We start from the raw sequence: 22,396 nt of genomic DNA, 5'->3' as shown, positions 1-22,396 counted from the left end.
GCCTGTCTTGTCACTGCCAGCTTGTGTTCACAGGAAGCCTGTGTGTGTGTGTGTGTGTGTGTGTGTGTGTGTGTGTGTGTGTGTGTGTGTGTGTGTTGTTGCGTGCGTGCCAATCAGTCTTTAGCAAATATGGGTGTGACAGGCAAGAGCTATGCAACAGTGCTAGTGTGTTTCTCAGCACATGTGTGCTTCACCCCGAGCCCACTCTGGCAGACACGGAAAGACAGAGAGAGGGACCTTGTCGTCTCTAATCCCTTTGTTTTGAGTCAGATTAGAGCTTTGCGAGGCGTTTGCGAGGCCTGCAGAATGTGGATTTAAGGATTAGTCTAATAAACAGAGGCTCTGTGGCACTCTGCAGCCCAGTGTGGAGATTACATAGGCACCAAGAGCAAGGAAGTGAGAGGGGTGGTTTGTCCGACCCCCCCCCCCCCCTTAATTTCCATCCTTACAAATGAGAGGATGAGAGGAGAAGAGACATGGAGAAGAAAATAAAAGGAGGATGAGGTCTTCTCACTGTTCTTGATCGATGTGGCAACTTTCATCCATCTCATCTCTTTATAACCTCAGCTCACATACATATGCAGACCTTGGGATTTGTAGGTCTCATCTCATACTCTTGACCTCAGCAGTACTTTGTAATTATTATATTCAGTCTGGCTGATCACAGGGGATGTCTTTTTATTCAAATATGAAACGAAGCAAAACACAAAACACGCACACAAACACAAAACATGCACAGAACAATTTTAATTCAGTTTTAACTCAAGAGGAAAACAATTAGTCCCCTGTCCTCTACACTGCTTCTGAACATTTTATAACACAGCGAACAGCTGAATCTATTTTGCAACTTGCAGAGATGTGAACCCTGACAGAACTAGGTTCAATTAAGAGAATATATCTTGTTTTATTTTTGTAAGTGACCTTATTGTTCTGTGGCAATGCAGATGAGAGGCAGCCTAATTTGTAAAGTCTACCACTGACTTATGGTGTGCTCGCTTGCTAATGAGGGTCTCCAAACTCTAAGCTATGAGCGCTCGTTGCACACCATCACTGCATTCACCAGCTAAGTCGTTGGACATTTAAAATTCAAAAGAAACACAACAATCAAACACTTGCCTCATGAAAATCATCAAGGGAATTTGAAAGCTGCATGCATTTCAGTGACAATATTATTTTTGTACTCTTGCTGCAATGTACCATTACTTTATGGCAGCTAATTATAAAAATGCATTAGTGCATCAATATCACAACAATGTCAAAGACAAAAAATTAATGACAGAACGAGTGAATTCCATGACGTATCACACTTAATAAACCAAGTGATTTTTTTTTCCCCCTATTTGGCTCAAAGAGGTGCTGGAGGTAATGGGGCAAAATGTGTGGGAGAAAGTGATGAAATGCTTCCTGTCCTGCTCGGCCCTCAGCTGTTGGCTCACAGATCATCTTGGATCCAGAATGCACCACCGTTTCCAGTTGAACTGGTGCCATGCATGCAGCACCAGTCATCCTCTTTTAATTTTTTGCCTTGAGCATGTATATGTGTGTAAGTTTGTATTTGTGCGTCTGAGTGCTGTTGCCCACGTGTGTGAACTTTCAATGCCACCCAGAGATCGAAGACATGATTAATGACTCTTCGTTGTGAGGAGCCTTTCGGTCAGAGCCCCATCCAAAACTAATTCAAGTCAGGCAGTGTGTGTGTGTATGTGTGTTAGAGAGGGAATGATTAAGGGTCATGGTGTGTTTATACTTTATATATTGTAAATGTATTTTAAAATAGGCCAAAAAATTTACATTTTGCTTTTCAATCTACACACAATAGCGCATGACAACAAAGTACAAACGTAGTTTTTTTTTTTTTTTTTTTATTATTTGTATTTTAAATCTTTCATTTACATTTGTCTTTTCTGCAGTAGTATGAATTATGGGGTTTAACTTTTAGTATGACCATGATCCAAGGATTTAAAGCCAAGGCAGAGCTAGAGTGGCTTGAGGACAAGACCCTTTTTTTGTCTTTGAGTGGCCAAACCAAAGACCAGACTTAAACCCCCAGAACTTCTGTGGAGAGACCTGAAGATGACACTTCATCGACACTATCCAGGCTTGAAGAACTTGAAAGAATCGGCCAGGAAGAATTGGAAGAACTGCCCGAATTAAGTTGGAGAAGTTGTGTAGAGATTTCCCCATGAAGGTGTGATAACTGCAGACGGTGAAGCTACACAACACTAATTTAGTGGTCGGAATATGTGATTTCAGGTTTTTGACTTTATTTGATTATCATTGTTTTGAAATTGTTTTGAATTTGAAATTGTCATTATGAGCTATTGTGTGTGTAGATCGATGTGCAAAAATAGTATTTTTCTCCATTTTCAAAAAAATGTTACAAGTGAAAGGGTCTAAATACTTTCCATTTGTATGTACGTGGAAATCTCATACAACTTTATAAACACACACACACACACACACACACACACACACACACACACACACACACACACACACACAAAGGAAATAATCAAAATGCCTATCCCTGCCTCTGATACTAAAGCTGTGCTGAGTCTTCTTTGTCAACACTCATACAGCACACATATATCTTTTACGAGCCTAAATTTGTTTCCCATTCACATTTCACAACATTGTACATAACGAGGTATTAATTATTATGCATTGTTAGAAGTAATTGCACCCATTCAGTATGCATCCTCAGAAAATATTTCATAGTGAAAAGAACAAATTAAACATAAGCATAATAAGGATTTACACTTAAAAACATGATACCAAGTAGAAGCTGCTCTTGCTATATGCAAAATCGAATAATTGGATTTTTTGATGAACTGTGTATATAATATTTTAATTGTAACCATATTTGGGATTCAAGTATGATGCTCTTACTGAAATCAAGATGCACACATTTTTCTTTAGTGATGTGTTACTGAGTAGTCTTATACAAGGATTTTTGCACTCTGCGCTCTTCCCTGTCTAGTCTTTTGTTTCTCTCAGCCACTCTGTGTCCTCCTGTCTTTGTCTTTGTGAACAAACTGTGTAAACAACTTAATTTGAGAAGCAGCACGAAAAACGGCCAAAAAATTGAAGCCAAACACTTTATAGCCACAATTTTGTCTTTTGTGATAACAGGGCCCTGTATTTTCAATCGGCCATCATTTGCTATTCAAATTTCTTTCAAATAAAAAAAAAAAAAAGTGAGAAAGAAAAACACACCAAATGAACAACTTCATCTCCTGTTGACAAAGAGTGCTGGAAGAGTGGAAGAATTTTCTGATGGAAAGGCTCCATGCTGTGTTTTATCAGGCTTTTAGCTGCCAGTCTTGTTGGCTGATTGTTGCTTTTGGTTTGGTTACAATTGAATTAAATGAGCCAGGTAATGGCTGCTTTACAGGCTCTTCTAATCCAACGATAAGATGAAAAGATAATGAGATGCTTAGAATGCTGCATAATGAATAAAAAATATATATGCAGTTTTAATGCTCACATCAAATTATCCATACATTACTGCATTAAGTAATATGTAAAATAATAGACTTAGTAGCAATAAAAACTAGCACACTTATAGGATTTTTTGGGGGGGTTTTAAAATGAGTAAAAGATTTAAGAGCAGAGCGAGAAAAATGACAAAATGGATAAAACCTACTGGTCTGTTTGCTTCACATAATTGTAATTACATTAGAGCCACTGTACAAACAATCATGCACTGTTTGCACCTGTACAGATTTATACAGATAGTGGAATAAAGTTCAAAGTGCTAAAACAATCACTGTAAACAATTAATGAGTTAGTTAACTGAATGGAAAAACACCTGCATTTATTTCCTAACTGACTCATTTCTAAAGGCTTTTTCTTTTAAATATGCAAGTCCCGTTCCAACATCTCAGCTGTGGGAATTTGCTGCTTTCTTTATTTTTTATGTGATAATAAATTGTTTTAGACTCTGGTTCGGACAAAGCAAAACATCTGTAGCTGTCACCTCAGGCTTTATGAAATCATTACAAGCATTTTTCTCGGCTTCTTGACACGTCACTGACCATACTATTTATTACTTATTTCAGAAAAGAAGTGTAGTTTAATCAATAATAGTTGCAGCACTCACACTTTACAGTACATATGTATATAATGAAATATACCAAAAAGTGTGTGTGTGTATAATTTAATGTCGAACATGGTAGTAATTCAGTAGATGTCAAAATAGATTGTAGTTTGTACAGAGGGTGATCATGCCCTGCTTTCGCACCCTCCTTGTTATCTACAGTAGGAGTCATCTGGACAGAAAGCCTCCCACAGAGTGATGCCCCTAAACAGCATTTCTATACCAGCACTCACACACCACCTCCATACTTATTTGCTCGATAAATGATAGCGGCTGGACAGAGTCTAAGCAGCTAATTGTCTTTATAGCCAGTCTACATGTGACCACTAAAAATGCAGTGAAATAATATGTTGCATGAAGCTGAACGGAGCTGGGGCGATTGTGCTCATAAACACATTGTGACGGAACATGTCAGATACTTTGGGATTTTGACAGGTTAAGAAAATGAGATGCTTATTCTCTGCATGTGCTGCAGATGCTATTCTTTTCCATGTGTTAGAAACACATTTGAGGCATGTGATAACAAATACAGCTTAGTTTTTAAAAAAAAACATTTCTTTTTGATTTTCATCTGTAGAAAACACAAATATGACACAGTTGCCTTCTGTTCTATAATATATATATATATATATATATATAGACACACACATACACAATATATTGGTTGACCACATCGAAATAGAAACCCATTTCGTTGGATGCTCGCCGGACCATTGACGTCATTAGCTTCCTATTAACTGGGTGTGATTTCTAGTTAGAGTGGATTTACATTGTGTCATTCTCCATAGTTTTCTTCCTAGGCCCATATTAGCAGAGAAAATGCCATCTTCTGTAACAAACTTCACCTCTTTAATTTCAAGAATGAATTCTCCACCCTCCCTGTCGGCTTCCAATTACATTTCTCATTCTGCCTGGATTTCATGGTCACTTCACGGTCACACACATGTGTCTTTTCTCCTTCGTCTAAGCACTCTTTACTAGTCTGTAGAAACAAATGCATTTTCTTGCTGACAGTCGAGGGTGTTTGCACAGTTTTGCGTTCATGTGTCAGTTTGTCCGTCTGGAGGTTTCTTCGTATGTGAGTATGCATGTATCTGTGCGTCTGAATGACAATATGTCATTATACTTCTGGTATATGAGATAATCAGCCTCAGTGTGATGATCAGGGGAGGGTGGGCAGCTGTCAACGCAGTAATTAACAAGAAAAAGTTTGGTGTACGTGTATGAAAGTGTGTGTCTCAGCGACCTTGAGGAAAACACCTGCTTCGTTGGAACGTGATTGATATGCGTTCCAGATCTCGTGATTGACCCCCTCCGCTTTCTCCACTTTATCCATCTATTTCTCATTCTGTGTAATTTCTTTTCCGGCTTCTCAACTAAAATGACACTAACGGCTCCTGTTCTTTTAGTGTGAGCGAGTAACAGGCTCTAACTATTTTGCCAAGTACTTGTTCTTCCATCTTCTGTATCACAAACATTTATTGCTTAATTAACATTTTTTATTAGTCTTTCTTTCGATATTCTAAGGTAAATGACTGTCTGGGTTTTGTTACTCCCGGAACACGTGTCAACTCTATATAACAGCCAGGCTTTTTGACTTGATGGAGATGTTCTACGAAGTGCAGATGGATATATTTTTAAAATTTTATTTGTTAAAGTTATGTAAATGGGACCTTGCGCAATATTAAAAATAAATGTTTGCATTTGAAGCATTGCACCAAATTAGCTTGAAGCTACCAACCAACAATGAATAAAACAAAGTCCAACACACGATAAACAATCAAAAACAAAAACGGCAGCACACGGAGTAGAAAAATTCTTTGTTAGTGGCTATAGAGTTGAGCATCTTTCAACATTTTCAATTTGGCTTTAGAAATATTAACAGAACTATGACACTTGAAGTCATGTGGTTGGGATTAATTATGGTAGAGTCCAATCTCTTACAGATTGTATAGACCAGGGCTGCCCAATGCGTCGATCGCAAAGGTAGTGTGGGTAGATAGCATGGAATTAACAAAGTAGACGTCAGCCCCTCATCCGTCTTTACTTAGAAATTTGACCTTTTGTGACATATGGGTCACCGCGCATGCGCGTTCCTACATCGGCGCGAGGTGCTGCAAATCTCTAGCAAGCTAGCGAGATAGCCCCCAATTTATTTCTTTTAAACTTAAGAAAGGGTATAAAAAATGAGTGGGGGAGTTGGACACTTCCATACGCAGTGGGAGGTGGACTTTGTTTCACTATGTCATTTTCGAAGTGCGTTTGCCTCATCTGCCAGTCTGTCTTCGCTACACCGGCATTTTCGGACTGTTCATAAAAATTACGACACCGACTTCCCTCCGAAAAGCGAACTGAGAAGAAGAAGAGTGAAGGAACTAATAACTGAGCTTGAGGCTGGCTATCAGCAGCTACTGTCCGGACTATGCATCCCTAGTTGATTCTACTAAGTGCAAGTAATCAGAGTAAGGTAATGGAAAAAATAAATGTACAGAGTTGTATTGCGCAATATGAATTCTCAATATATTCATAAATAACGATTTTTTTTTGAATTATTAAAGTAAGTAGATCACGACTTGGTCATTTTATAAGTAGCTCACAAGCCAAAAACGTGTGGGCACCCCTGGTATAGACAATACACAAGTTTGAATACAACCTAAAATTCTCAAAGCTGAGTAGATGATGCTTGGTTTTTATTCCAGAACTGGTTTGTATATAGGTTTAATGATTAGTTCTGATATGTCGGAAAGGATCATAACATCCATAAATTTAAAGTCAAACCGGTTGTCAAATGTCTAAAATTTGCCTAATTGTATTTAATGTCCGTTTATTTTAGATGTATTCTAAAGTTCAGATGTCCAATAAAATACAGTACCAACATATTTGAAGCCAGTAACTTTTCATCACTGATAAGATAAACAGTGGGGAGTTAAGGTGATTTGCATGTATATATACAACAGTGTCATCGCCGTAGAGCTAAAAGTCTACCACATAACACTGTGTTCATGTAGTGTGCCCCACGACTTGTTAATGTTGGGCATATTGTTCTTAGAATTTTAGCCTTGACTCAGTGCTTTCACTGTAACACACAGTGTGTTTACATGGACCCAATTAACCAGGTGACAGTCAGTTTTCTCGGGAAATCTGATTTCCAAAATCGGGGTATGAGATTAAGGAAACCTGATTTCCCCAGCTAGATTTCTCCTGGAGAATGTGGATTTCTGTGCCATGCATATGCGTAGAGAGGTTTCTAATTAGCTTTATCCAACCGCACATGCTGTAAAGTGAAAGGCTGAATGAAAGAAGCAACATTCAAAGGGTGATGTCACGTCATTTTTAAAACAAAGTCCATGTAAAGTGCCTAATTAACACAAAGTGCCTCTTAGAATTCTGAATAAATTCTAAATAAACTGCTTCCTTTTTTTGTAATTTAGACAGTTCGCACTGTGGATCAGCTGTGTGTCTCCTTTTAATCCATTCTCTCACCTTGTGCTGTCAGTCTGCAGCCTCATGAACACAGCCAAAAAAAGAAAGAGAAATTAGCGAGCGGCTCTTTCTGTCACTATACAATACAAATCTTTGAGCCAGGCTTCCACAATAAGGCTGAGGTGGAGGAGAAATCTGGGCACTCTTCTTCTGCATGCGTGGTGTGACCAGGTTTTTTTAAGTGCACGTCAACATTGTTCACCATTTACCCGAGTAAGATAATCTCTCCGACTAACCTGGTTACTTGAGTGCGTGTAAACTTACGAGACGTACACACTCCCGACTACACACACTCAAAGCGTTGTTTGTTTCCAACCCAGTCCGAATATTCTCGTATTTCCTGACCCAGTATCACTCTCTGTTTCCTCACTCTCCATTCAAGGTACAAACACATTAAGGTTGAACTCCTAATAGCCTGTGTGATGGATGCCGCAGCATAATGAGCTCTTTATGAGACTTAATACCTACTGTTAATCAATGGACATAGCAGGGCACTTTTCAATACCACCTTCTAAGCATTTTAAAATGAGCCCTCATTGAATAGATTGACTCACATTCTGTGTGCTTCTTTCTCTTTTTCTCCATTCTTTCTCTGTCCCAGCATGCAATTAGTTACTTCACATATTCTCAATCAAATGATGCCTGTTCTTTAGAAATGCCCCTGCTCCCTCTGATATTGATAAATACTGTCCAGACTGAGAGGTATTTTGATTAAATTGCAATGCTGCACTAATGCAGTGGGTGGACCAGACTTTCACTGGCCTGAAGCAATAGAAACATGGATGACCTATTTATTACCATAAATATCCCATACAGGCAGCTGCTGGAAGCACTCCTGTCAATTACTGCTGGTTGTTGTATTGTTGTACTTTGATCTTTTGCTGCTAATGTAATGCATCGCTCAAGGCCACGCCACTACTATCATGCTGTATTAGCATCATAATCATGTATAATCTGCATCCACAACTAAAAGATTTGAATAGATTAAAAGTCGACTCGTGATGCAATACAAATGGACAGATCCAACGCAAAGGAGGTGATGTCTTGACATTCATGGTTAGTTGTGTTACAAGTTGTATTACAAGCCGTGTCAAGTTTAGGCAACGCTGCTGTCTCTGCACAGGTGGCTCCATACTGTATATGTGCATTTGTGTGTGTTTATGATGATCTCTGTGTGTGTGTGTATCTGCATCTGGGTGTGTTTGATTATCCCTTACAGCCTCTCAGGGAGCAGGATTCATTCTCACTCTGATAATGAGGGAGAGACTAGAAATGCCCTCAAGTCATTTCTCCTCTTCTTCCATCCTTCCTGTTGCATTCGACTTCTTTTGTTTCTTTCTCGCCCTTTACCTTTTTTCCCCCCCGCAATCTAGATAATCCGTGTCTCTTTGCCTGTAATTTTGTATTTTCTCTCAGCTTTTTTGAACACTTTTGTGGATTTCCTGTCCCTTCTAATTACATTTGTTTACCCTCTATGTTTCTGTGTTCCCGTGTCACTGGCATCAGTTTAGGAGGACGTCTCTGAGTCACTCTCAGTTTTTATGTCATAGATTTACCATTTTTCCCCCGTCAGGCCTATGGTTGACTATCTCCATGGACCACTGCACTGGCAGCTCTGTTTTTCCCCACATTAGCCTTACGTATCCTACATCAATACTCTAATGTCTTCTATATTTGCCCGGTTGCTCAAATGTCCATTCGCCGTGCTCTCTCTTACCTAACATTCCCTGTAGATTCTCCAGGGAGAGCAAAGTGTGAGTCACAGCAGTGCATCCATTAATTTTATACCAACCTTTCACTGTCTTTTCCACTCTCCCCATCTCTCTATCTCTGTTTTCCAGGTGACTGAAGTGGAGATTGACATTACGGAGGCCCACTAGGAGGCCCCTTCATCTACCCCCCACCACCTCCTCCTTCTACTCCGTTTTCAACTCTTCTTCCTGCAGCTTTGCCCTACCCACCATCATGGATTTGAAGGATCGAAGGCACCGCTCCCTCACCAGAGGTCAGTGCTCCAAAGACTCCCAGTTCAACACCTCCACCCTGGACACGGATGAGTGCCGGGTGCCTACCCAGAAGTCCTACAGCTCCAGTGAGACGCTAAAGGCCTTTGACCATGAGCAGAGGCTGCACTATGGCGGCTGTGTCACTGATCTGGTTCACCACGAAGCTGATGAGTATTCCAGGCAAGGTGGGTCTTTACACAGTACAGTAGTACTGGGTGACATCTATACAGTGCTGGACAAACATCAAGTACATTTTATAATCCTAAATGAATATAATTTTGGTTAATATGCTTATTAGTTATTTTATCTACAGCCAGGGCTAGATTTGCTTGGCTCAGCTCAATAAATACACCTGAAGCAAACAGCTAGTTTGGCTCTGTCTAAAAGTGAAAAAAATACAAAGGAGATCTCCAATCTAATATGCTATATCTGGTTATAATCTGTATGGAAATAAGAAAAATATTACATTTTTGGTTTTGTTTTGTTTTACCTGAGACCAAATTACACCAAAATGTTTCCACTTTTGTACTCAGCCAACAGAGTACTGTCAGTCAAAGACAAGAGTAGTATGAGTGTTTAAAAGCAAGAAGTTCCTCTTAAAAATAATTGACATAAAAACACAAGCTATATAGTTTTAGGTAAAGAGAGTTTAGTGGGTTTCATAAAAAAGGTGTTAATAAGATGCCGTATATAAAGCTGCCAAAAGTGACTAAAAAGCAATTTTATAAGCTTATTTCCTGTCAAAATGGTACTAATTACTGTATTTCAGTTGTTGCTGCAGCTTCAGTAGCAGATTCACAGTATAAGGTTAAGCACAGCCTAGCCTGACACTGTTCCAGTCATTTATATGGCTGTGACAATATTTGAACATCTACATCACACAGTCAACAGTCATTGTTGTATGTAAATGTTTTCCAGCTGTATATTACTTTTATCCACGCCATGTATTCTGTGGGCTTCTGTGGCAAACTGTTAATGTAATCAGATGGTGTAAATGCTGCACTTTGCAGCAGAGGACCAAAGCAGACCTTTAGCACTTGCAAGCCTGTCATAATGAACTTCTGTATCCCCCAGTGAGCAAGTTAGCCGATAGGCCGATAGGTCATTTCTATAGTGTGTGTGTCTATGTTTGTGTGTGTGCACGTGTGTATATTGCAGTGGGACATGAAACAGGCAGTATTGATCCCTGGCTGGTGAAAGGAGTCAGACTCAATGGGATTGATCTGTGCTAAGCTCTGTTTTCTCTGCATGGGCACAGGCGAAGAGCTCAGACCAATTCCCCACAACAATGCAGAAGATAGCAGAATAACAACAAAAAAGAAAAAAGATAGATAGATAGGTGTGTGTGTGTGTTGGAGAGGGCTTGATAGTATTTTACAAATGAAACATCCTCATTGTGTCTTTAAAAAAGTAGGCTCAAGATTCCATGTCTGACTGTGGGTGATTTTAAGAAAACAGAGAAATCGATCAATCTGGCAGTATAATGGCACCAGATTTTTTTTTTTAAAGACTGTGCCAGATGAGCCTACTTTGCTGTACGAAGACCAAGATAACAGTAGAAAATGGGGGATTGATTGATGGTGGGGATAAAAAACTGGAAGTCAGTGGTGTGTGCTGGTCGGACACACTCCAGTGCCGCACCAGGCTGACCTCACACCAGGCAATAACTGGTCGATACCATGGTCCTCTCAGCCTATCATCTCCCTCAAAAGCCCAGAGCCACAGATGCATCGTGGGAAGTGTGGCCACAGGAGACCAACAGTGTTGCAGCACCATATGGACTGTGACACCGCGGGAGGAGGAGTAAAGAAGGGAGAAAGAAAAGGAGTTAGTGTGAGAAAGACGCTAAGCAGATAGAGTTTTCTTCATCTTTATTTTCAGTTATTTTTATAACTGCTCCATGACAGAGTGAGGGATTGAAACAATGTGTTGTTGTTTTGAACAGCTTGTAGTTTAGAGACAAGATGGTACAAGTAGGCAGAGACTTTTCTGATTCTCGTCTCTTCAGGAAACTAGTAAAGCTGGATATGAGCGACAGATTTTTTTGCTGTTGTTTTATTTAGCAAATGGTTTGAAAGGGAAGCGAGATATTGGATCTGACCTGTAATTTTGGTAATTCATGCGCTGATAAAGTCACTCTACAAATCATGAATGACTTTAATTAAATTATAATAACGTTGTTCTTTTGGTTGGGCGAGCGATGATGGCGCTTGTGCTTCTTCTGCTAAGAAGTTTTAAGGGCATTCAAAGCTATTCTCAGACTGTAATTGTGCCTAAATAGTTATTTGTAGCACAACCAATTCACAGCTCGGTGGTGTGTTAATGCATATTGACTTAACCTTACAGCTGTCATTATATTCATGTGTGAGACAAAAAGGTGTGAGTCATGTGGGACTGGAGCACCTAGTGTGCATGTGTACTTACATGCGCATACTGTACAGTACCATCACACATATTCTTCAGTAGCTTATTGACTCAGCTGCAGTAGTTGGAGAAGAGCTCATACTCCATGGATGATTTTTATTGTATGTGACGCTCACGGTTTGAAAAAAAAATGCAACTCGGGCAACAAGTGCCGACTGTGAGACACACATTTTCACAAGTCAGATTTTTGGGCTGTTTTTGTAATTCTGAGAAAGCATTTGCATTGAGTTATGCAGTGCAAATTATTAGGAGTAGAGCAGATGTCCTCGGGATGTGTCCTGAACCAAATCAAGAATCCTGGAATGTTATTCATGGAGCTAAACTACAGATACTTTTCTCCAGCTCAGAAAAAATCTTACATTTTACTACAGGTTTATAATAGGCATTTTCTATTTCAGCTACTGTATTGTTTATTTAGCTTAAACAAATATAGTTTCTCACTCAGTTGTTAGAGTTTACTTTAGTTATATGCCAAAGATATCGTTAGCTTATAGCTACTCACTCCACATGTTTCTGCATGAAAATCCTCACTAGAATACAAATATCTGTTTTTAGGGTGCTGTTTATTTGTATTAAGTGTCAAGGACAATGTTTTTTTTTTTTTTTTTGGAGTTACCTCCCAGCCTATTATGGAACTGCTTGCTGCTTTGGAAGGAGCTTAGTGGAGCTTATTGATTTGGCCCCATTTACATGGTCATACTATATTCCTCACATACCAACTAATTCCTCCTGATTCAACAATTTAAAATTTGCTGGAGAAGTGTGTGCCTGCATTTTCTCTTGCATCCAGTTTTAGAAAAATAGGTACATCTTTCCTAGAAAGCATCATGCTACTCTCCATCTGAGTCTCTAAAGACATTACACCACACATTTTACCCTATTTACAATATGTACAGTGTGAAGTTACATTTTACAACTGTCATCCACATTTCAGAAATAGGTGGCATATACCCTGACAGCTCTTTTCCCCTGTTAGAAAAGCAATTGACCAAAAGCAGGGTTAAACATTGTGTTGTCCTCTTTCTACATAGATAACATGCTGTCTGGTGACATTAATTAAAAATAGCTCCAGAAAATGGTGGACATGCTTGAATAAAACGTGACGTTTATATTGTGCAATATACTGTATAATGTTGATCTCTGAAGTTGTGCAAATTTCAAGTAAATCCGTATGCGTGTCAGTTTATTTTCAGTATTCGAACACTAGCTGTCCCAAATGGCTCCTTGCAGAATTTGATAAAGCAGGTTTGGTTGTGTCTTCCAAAAGACCCCCCGCTTTCATTGGATCTCAACTCCACTGTTTCCCCATTACACACTTATTACCTCGTCTCTTGGATAAGCACCGCCAAATAACACATTCTTTCCTCGCCATAACATGCAACAGCCTGGAAAGCTCATTACAAGCGTTCACTATTTAACGCCACAAAGCAACATATTTGAAAACATCAGTGATCCCAAGAAGGTACAAGGTTCATTCACATATAACCAGAAATATCAGAGACACATTTGTTTGCTTTATTTTACGCATAAAATTGGAACGCACTTCCTGCCATATTTTTTCAGTGACTTAATTGGGCTAAACTGGATGATAAACTGCTAAACAGATAATCCCATGACAAAAATACAAATATGACAAATGTGTAAATTCTAACACACCACTCTAAACAGTGAGAAGCACTCTTCCCCTCACTCTCGCCCTGCAGTCTCTCTTGTTTGTCTGCTGCCTCTCACCTCTCTGTCTTTATGATCTTTCAGCCTATACTGAATATGTCCTGGACACTTTCCCAGTCCTTCTCTGCAACTCCTATTCAGCACATCCCAGGGGTGTGCCGTCCCTGCAGGTCCACCTCTAGACAGCAGGCATTATCACAGCCTCTGCAGCCTCTAGAAGCTTTGGCCTTTCCTTTTAGAAAGAGCTAAATGAGACCCTCTACATTCTCCTCTGTTGCTTTGCCCCCAGGGCTGGATGCCACACTGAGAATCCACCACCCACCTGCTTGCCTTACTGCCTGGACAACACTCATCATCATCTACTGTCCTCACCCATTCTTTCACCGCTTTCCTCTCTCTGATGGTCTATCTTTCAATCTTTTACTTTGTTCTCACTTTCTTTTATGTCCTCTTTTGCTCTTTCGTCACACCTTTCATGCCTGATTTCTTTTTCACATTCGTTTTTTTCCCCCCCATTTCTCTCACCCTTGCTGTTCCTGTATTGTTGCTTTAGTGGTCATATCACACATTTGTTATGTCGAGGCCCTCTCTATGGCTTTGGGATAAAGCACGTGATATGTCTTTTTGTTCGATTTCACACAGACATGGCCCCTCATCTCAGCCTTATAGGCTTGACCTCTCACCTTCCCAGGCCCACCAAAATGTTCACATATGTCCTGATATAATCAGAATCACCCCATTAAAACGGATGTTATACATACTGTTTACCTCTTTATGCATTCCCTTATCTCTGTCGACTTTGCTGGGACAAAAACTACAGTAGCCAAGGATTGCTATGTCCATAAATTCTGCCAAATTCTGCCACTCGCATCCTGGAATGATTGCCTCCACTGCCTGCATTCAAGACCAAATGGCAAGGAAAATGCTCTGCTGAGTGGCTGGGACGAGGCTTTATGCTAGAGAAGCATCCCCAGCTTCCCCATGTCCTATTCATTCTTTGGGGAGTGAAGACTGCAAGTAGAAGTGTCTGCAATAACAGCAGCAGGAACAGCAGACTCCCATAATGTGCCCTCTTCAGCAAGATTCGGGGACTAACCCTAAAACTAGATAGAAAGCAGCCTTCTATGTATTTAAAGAATCCTCTTTGTGACTCAAGAGGAAGCAGTCACAACAAGGATATAAATGTGATTTATCAAGTCCTACACCAACTCAATCACTACTTATCAAGAAGGATGTGTTTACATTACAAACTACCTTTGCAGACCTAATTCCATTAAGAGTACTCCACAGATTTAGCATTGCCCACCCATAACTTTGTCAGACTATTACCTCTTTTTATCACTGCAGCAGAAGTACGTTAGAGTAATCTGTAGATTTTCTCAGATTATTATAACATGTTGGGCACACAGCTGACACAGGAGAAATGCTCTCACACACCACTGCAGAGATCCATTGTCTGATTGCTGGTAGTGTTCCTCACAGCAGGAGAAGCAAAGGCCTCTATAGCTTCAAGCAAAACTAGCTGTGTTCACTGTTGGGAAGCCAATGGAAACTCCTGTGCATGTCCCTTAAACAGCGACTGTTGCTTGGTCGAGGCTTCTGAATGTGTGTATCTTACCACGTGATACAGCTACTGGCGAAGGTAGCCGGTGACACCATGCGCCCCAGAAGTTACAGATGTCTGTGTGCAGCCCTCCACAGGCCAGCCTCATGCCTAACAGTGACAAAGGCTGCAGTACACAGGGAAATAAATGTTGAAAAATGTGAGTAAACAAGTGCAAAAAATTCACAAAAAGCGAATGTTTGTTCGTATATTTCTTTGTGTGCACATATGACTAAGTGTGTGTCCAAGCATTCCACAGGGTAACAGTCAACCTGGACTGCTGATGATCAAAGAGAGAACAAAGCAGCTGCATGCTATTAAAAATGAATGGCAGTGAGATTAAATGCAATCCCTCCCCTTTTTCCTCCGATCCCTCTTTATCTTTGTCTTCTCCCTGGCATTCTGTGCCTCTGCCAGCTGCTTACACTCAAAAGCATCCTGTAGCTGCAAGAATACAGCAGAAGAGTCACTGAAGAATATCCCACGGCTGACTCTATTCCACTCCTCCAGTTCTTAAAGCACTCCCACTCACTCCATCCTCGTATTTGCTCTTTATAGACAGGAAATGGCTCTTATGGGTTTGTATTTGTGGCCGCTGCACATGCAAGGAGGTCTTTTAAGGGGGGCTTAACTCACCGTAACATCTGGTCCAGCATTTGGCACTTCAGGACAGACACTCAGGGTACAGTACATGTCAAATGGATCCTGTATCATAAATGCATGTGCATAAACTGTTGGTTTGGGAATACAAAGAATGACTGGCACTAAGTACAGATCTATCAAAATCAAAATGATATGCCTGCTTGCAATTCACTAATATACTGTCCACAGTCCCCCCTCAGCTTAGTTTGTCAAATCTTGTCTGTGCTATGAAAACAGAAGTGCTAGCTATTAGCACTGACTTTGGCACAGGTGCTCACACACACACACACATGCAAACACCGAGTAACAAATGAGACAAATAATAGGAAGAGGCCGGGGAAATGCACACTAGAGGTGCCAGCTATTTAGCACCAATGCTGGCTCTTACTCTCTCACACACAAAAACACACACACAAATTGGGTAACAAACAAGACAATTAATTGACAGAGTCTGGGGAAATGCATGCTGACATCTGCAATTTTTGTAGAATAAAAATAATTCATCAGACAATGTTGTGTGGGTTTTGTGAGAGTTGAGTTAATCTATGTTTACTATGTAATGACCCTCTTTGACTCTGCTTTGGCAGGTTTTGATAAATGAGGCAGATTGTAAATGTCACTGTTATCAAGTGTTTTTTTTTTTTTTTCCTTTCTCAGCCGAGTCACTTGCTTCCTAGCCTGTAATTAAACATGCTCCCCAGTCGCAGAATTTAAATTTGTGTGTGTGAGTGTGTGCGCGGATGTATGCCATAATTTTTTCATATACATCTCTGTCTGTTTTGATGATGCATCCGTCCTTGCTTTAGATACAGAAATTATACCAATGCAAGGGATCTATTTTACAGCTTATGTTGCCATTAACACAGGATTTTTGAACATTTCAAAGTAGCATAGTAACTGTTATCATCAAAGTTAAATTTAGTTATTGAAACAAGTAGAAACATTGGATGAACGCTCTGGAAATAATTTGTGCAACTGACATGGTGCGTGAGGCCAGGTATTTTGCTGTCAAAAACACCTGGGCTAATAAAGCAATAACAGAAGGAAAGATAATGTCTGCATACTGTTCACAATCTCTTCTTTATAAATTCATGCATGGATACTCAAAACATCCATCTTTATTTACCATATTCAACTTACAGCATATTTGTTTTAGTCAACTGATAATAGTACAGTGTGTTTTCATAGGTTGAGTTTTACAGGTTCTCTCACTCAGCAGTGAACCTGTACAGCCCTTTCAGTATTGGTCTAAATCTACAGGCAAATGATGAAAATTGAACTATTCATCTTTTGAAATGTGTCATTTACAATTTATGAAAAGGCTTTACTAGTTATTTCTTAGTACATGCAAGTGCAGTATTACACAGTTATAGGCAACACTGAGGCATGTGCAACCAAGTAGTCAACCTTGGCCTCCTATTCGCGGATGAGAGGTGTTTCACAGATTACCGCTACCCCTGTCAGTGACAAGACCTCCTCTGGAGTGCATGGTGTTGTGTCATGTTCTGTCATGTCCTGTCCAACCCAGACTGCTGTCCTCTGGGCAAGAGTAGAACTAGCTCAGCAATGGATGACATTTGTCACACCTATTTTGGTCCCCTTGTTAGGAGGTGCCAGGGCCCCCATGGCTCAGGCAGGAGCAAAAAGAACGGTGTCATCTGGGACAAGTGGGAAGTGTTTGACCATGACACTCCTATTTGGGCATATCTGTTATATCGTTACTGCATGTTAATGGCGGTCACGTGTTGTGGGATATGGTGGTGGTGTGTGTATGCACATATGTATGCATGTGTGAAATGGATTTTTCATAATCAACACCAAGCTCTACAAAGGTGTCCGTCAGTAAACCCCGTCATCCTGCTGTGACATGCTTGTCACATGGGGAAGGTAGTGTAAGGTGCAAAAACTTTTGTTGTTGTTATCTAACAGCAGGTTTAATCTAGCTGTACAACCAATTCTTCCAGCTGTCCAACAAATTGTTTGTCTCCGTCTGTTTAACATAAGATTAAATTATTCAATTTTCATTCCTTCTAATGGCAGAATTGTTTTATTTCTTAAATTGCAAACTAAGTCTACCCAGTTCTTTGTTTACTTATTAGACCAAATCCATATGTTTATATAGATAACACATTTTAATCTTGACAACATCATCTGCTACAAATCACTTTGTTTTAATCCTAGCAAATCAGAGTCAAAGAATAATCTCCTTTTTGAGAGATGAGGCATTTTATCTGATGGTCATGTGGGTAATGACAGAGATAATATAAAAAGTTGAAAGAATGCTAGAGTAATGCGCTAAAATCCGTAAATACCCCCAAAAAGGGTTTATGGGTTGTCATGGGAGTAGAATTGTGTATCAAATAAAGACATTAGATATGAAAAACTATCTTCAAATGGTTGGAAGAACATACGTGCAAACTACGATGATGCTTGAGAACTCATCAGAAGTGATGTTGAAGGCAATGAGCACTCAAAAGAGATATTGATTTGACTTAAGGTTTTGTTGTTTTGTGTGCTTTACGTGAAGCTGAACTAGTAAATAACGCAACGTTATTTTTTGGCATTAAATTTAGTGCCTGTGACTTGTTCAATAGTTCTTTATTTTCCAGCTTTATCTTCAGAAAAGAACATTGATATTGTAATTCTGCAAATTATTTTAACAGCGTTCAGTAAAAACCTACAATATCTGCACCGGGCAAATGCTATGTGCTTCGTTGATGCAAGTGATGTGGCTTATATGAGCTTAATCAAGCAAAATACAAAGTTAAAACTGTATTCACTGTGTTGCCTGGTGCATCAAGAAACATTACTGAGGGAACATTATATGCAGACTGGTTTTCTGCAGTATCTCTGCAACTAGTGGCCTAACATGTTCTGAACCGACTGTACTCTATTCTGTTAAAATAACCCACTTTGTGTGGATGGGTACTTTACCATTGTTTTAGACTAACAAATGCAACAGATGTGACATATCCTGAAACACAGTCATGACGGCTTTAAATAAAGATGTGATTGTAATTATTGTAATATATGTCATGTGTTCTGTATATTACTTTGATTGCATGTGGCTGTGGAAGAAACCGGAACACAACTTTTGCAGAGAAAACATAAAGAAAAGGATGGACAGGAGAAAATAAGAGGGGAAAATCTTGAGTGATTCTTCCCAGCGCAGACAATTAATAGGAATATTTAGTGGAATTAACTTCGGCAGCAGCCATGGCAATACTAGCGGAACCCATGACGCCAGGCAGGAGAGGGACAGAGTTGGACAGAGGAGCAAACTGTGGAGCCGAGCAAGGCCGTCAATGAACAGAGAACTGTTGCCTGCAGTAGAATTGTGAGATCTCTCTTCTTTCATGATAACAGGCCGTAGATAGTATACGTAACTCACGGTCCTGAAGCGCCCCAGAACTGCATTCATGCTCCAGTGAGTCACCAACCAAATTGGAACTGAGGCAAAGTTGCCAGCTGTTAGAAAAAGTATAAGTTAAAAGACAATTAAATTGTGGATGAGGACTATTTATTTGTGTATTTCCCAAATTCCCTGTGTTAAAATAACTGACCCCTGTGACCCCCTGCATTTAATCCATAAATATGAATATAAAACAGACAGCTGTGATCCCTGGGAATGATTGTAAGTTGAATGTGACTTAGCAGTGCCCTAGCATTCTTCCACCTGAAAATGTTGTACATTAGGTGCTACGTACATCCCCCTGAGCACCACCCTGCTATACTATCTGCATCACTCTCTTGTATTTTTACATTTCATGTTAGAATTGGCCTTATGAATGTAAAGATGCTGTTCTAGTATATCCATATACTGTAAATATCTAGAACTTAAATTAAAAAATTATCTGTATATCATGACATCTGTATACGAGGGATGATCCATTTATCAACATCTGTAGAGGTCTTGTCCAATAGTGTCCCCACTTCTGTTCTGTGTACATATGTATGCATCTTTGCAACAGTCACTTCATTTTATACACCACTTCACCCCATCACCATGGCAACCCTGATTTGTGAAGATGTTTATTAGTATTCGCCACTGCAGCAATGTGTGTGTGTGTGCATGCATGTGATGGAGTAATAATAGTATGTGTGATAATTGTAGCTGCACACCAATTCCACAAACTCATTTCCCACTCTTTCACAGACAAGTCATCTCGAACTCGACCCGTTTGCGACATGTATTGAAGTCAGAGCTCCTCTTTACCCTCTGTCTCTCTCTGTTTAGGTGCTTTCATTAAATACACTATGTTGGCATATTATTCAGGAGTACACGGCACTGCTCTGTCTGTCTGTCTGGCTCTGTCTCCTTTTCCTCTCTCTGTATCTCTGCATGCTGAAACTGTTTACCATGACCAAGGATTTCATCATTCCTCACTACCTCATCTCCTGATCCCTTTTTTCGTCATCAGCTTGTCTCATTCTCTATTTCGCTCCCTATTTTTCCACCCCCTACCAACTTAGGAGAAAGCACCTTTTTCTCCTCTTTAAACAGTTACAGCACAGCAGCAGCCATTGTGAACTAAACTGTAAATTGTTTGTCACGGTTTTGACAAAAAATTCTCTGACCACATCCTTCGCAATTCATGAATTTTCAAACAAAGATTTCTCAGGACAGTATCCACAGCCTGCTTTGCATACTGTATGTGTGCATACTCATTTTCATTTTCTAATGTCATTACTGTCTATAGAAAGGAGGGGACATGTTGCAAGAGGTGATTTACATAAACACGATCAGAGATAGACAAGTGTGTGATAGAGGATGAATGGTGACAGTGAGAGTGAGAGGAAGACCATCTGCACGGTGCTCTCAGATGGTCTCAGAGTTATTGTTCATATCCACAGTAGATATCTCATACTTAGAGTGTGTATATACAGAACACTCACTGGCCACTTCATTAGGTACACCTGTACAATCTAATGCAATCCAGTCCAGCAACTCTGCCATTAATTCTACTTTTACGAGGTCATTATTTTTCAGTTTTTAAGTTGAAATGGTCAGACGGGTGATCATTTCACTGTGTGTTTATAATTGAGGTCATAGTGAGTGGTATAGTTGTACTGTAGTGTATTAGAAGAGGTAGTTCTGTTTTGGCTTACTCATTCATTTTATTTCATGGCAGACCTGCTTTATAAAAAAAAAATCCCTATTTGCACCCTTGGTGTCCTCTACCAGAGGCCTGGGAGATTGAGGTTCCTGCACAGTATCGTAGCTGTTCCTAGGACTATACTTTACTGGACAGAGATCTCAGATGTTGTTCCTGGAATCTACTCGGTGCAGATGTTCCTTGGCACTATGCCCCCAAGTTGGTTTTGGTGTTCAGTCTACAGGGTATTCACAGACCCCCTTTTTTTCCAATTTTGTTATGTTGCAGCCTGATACTACAGTTGTTCAAATTATTTTTTTCCCTGATTACACGTAGTACCCCATAATCATAAAATGAAAACAGAATTTTTAGAAATGTCTGTAAATGTAATAAAATTAAATTTAAATACCACATGTACATAAGTGTTCAGACTCTTTGATCAGTACTTTGTTTAAGCACCTTTAAGTCCTGCCTGGTATGGTAGACCCCAGCCTCTATTGATCTTGTACTTAGAGCCTGTTCCTGTGCTGCCAGGATTAGTACCTCTGTGCTGTCTTTAAGTCCAGCTTCGTCTAGTCACTGGTAGGATTTTTCAATATCAGCCACTTATCTATCTGATGGTGGTTCATACCGCGGGAGGGGTAGAACGTGACATGGGTTTGTCCTTCTACGAGACTTCCTGCTCTTCCTTTCTGCTGCCTGGGGTATTCACTAAGCATGTGATCTCATGGGGCCATCTCTGAAATGTATTCATGGAAGTTGGTACAAATGGCCAATGTTTTACATAAGGACAGTGTTGATCAACAGATGTTTTTTTTAAATGTTTTTCCTCCACAATGTAAGAAGGCTGGCATCTTTGAAATTGCACAACCTTGAGACTAGAATGGCAACTGCCAACTCGCAATGGCACTAAAATAGCAACTAGTTTAACTTTTTTTTTTTCCCTAAACACTGAAAAAACGCTGGATTAAGTGGGTTAGTGGAAGTTAGGCACTAAGGCATTAGGCTTAAGTGTAGGGACTAAATAAAGAGATTAGTTAAATAGTCAAACAGCAGTATTTTCACACTGGACACAGTGTCCCGAAGGTGGACAGTGTTAATATTGTCAAGTTAATTTTCATGTCTTCTTTGCTGTGATGAAGTGTTTTTTAGTAGGTTTAGAACATGGGAAGAGGAACAGTAAGAATTGTTTGTAACCGGTTAAAAATTTAATATTAATTATTTTTTCATTGTTGTCCTTTATGTTGTAATTGCGCAGCATGCTCAGCAGCCAAATGTTTTTTAAAAACATTTGTCTTTGTACTGTGCGACTAGAAGGGTAGACAGCGTGACAGATTATGTGAGGCAGTAGAGCAGCTTCAGTTGGGATTTA

General features: G+C 39.8%; 1 protein-coding gene across 6 annotated transcripts in view; it reads left to right on the top strand.

The window, feature by feature from the left end:
- The window catches only part of tenm2a (teneurin transmembrane protein 2a), a 219,729-nt gene that overhangs the window by 42,505 nt on the left and 154,828 nt on the right, over window positions 1-22,396 (top strand). For all 6 annotated transcript variants that reach the window (XM_067517992.1, XM_067517988.1, XM_067517993.1 and 3 more), the window contains exon 2: window positions 9,424-9,773. In XM_067517992.1, the coding sequence (XP_067374093.1) occupies window positions 9,548-9,773 (226 nt within the window). In that variant the 5' untranslated portion in view covers window positions 9,424-9,547. The remainder of the gene's footprint in view (window positions 1-9,423; window positions 9,774-22,396) is intronic.

This window comes from Channa argus, chromosome 10 (assembly GCF_033026475.1).
Source record: "Channa argus isolate prfri chromosome 10, Channa argus male v1.0, whole genome shotgun sequence".
Lineage (NCBI taxonomy): Eukaryota > Metazoa > Chordata > Actinopteri > Anabantiformes > Channidae > Channa > Channa argus.
The sequence above is the reverse complement of the archived record's forward strand: the minus strand, read 5'-3'. Positions and strand labels throughout refer to the sequence as shown.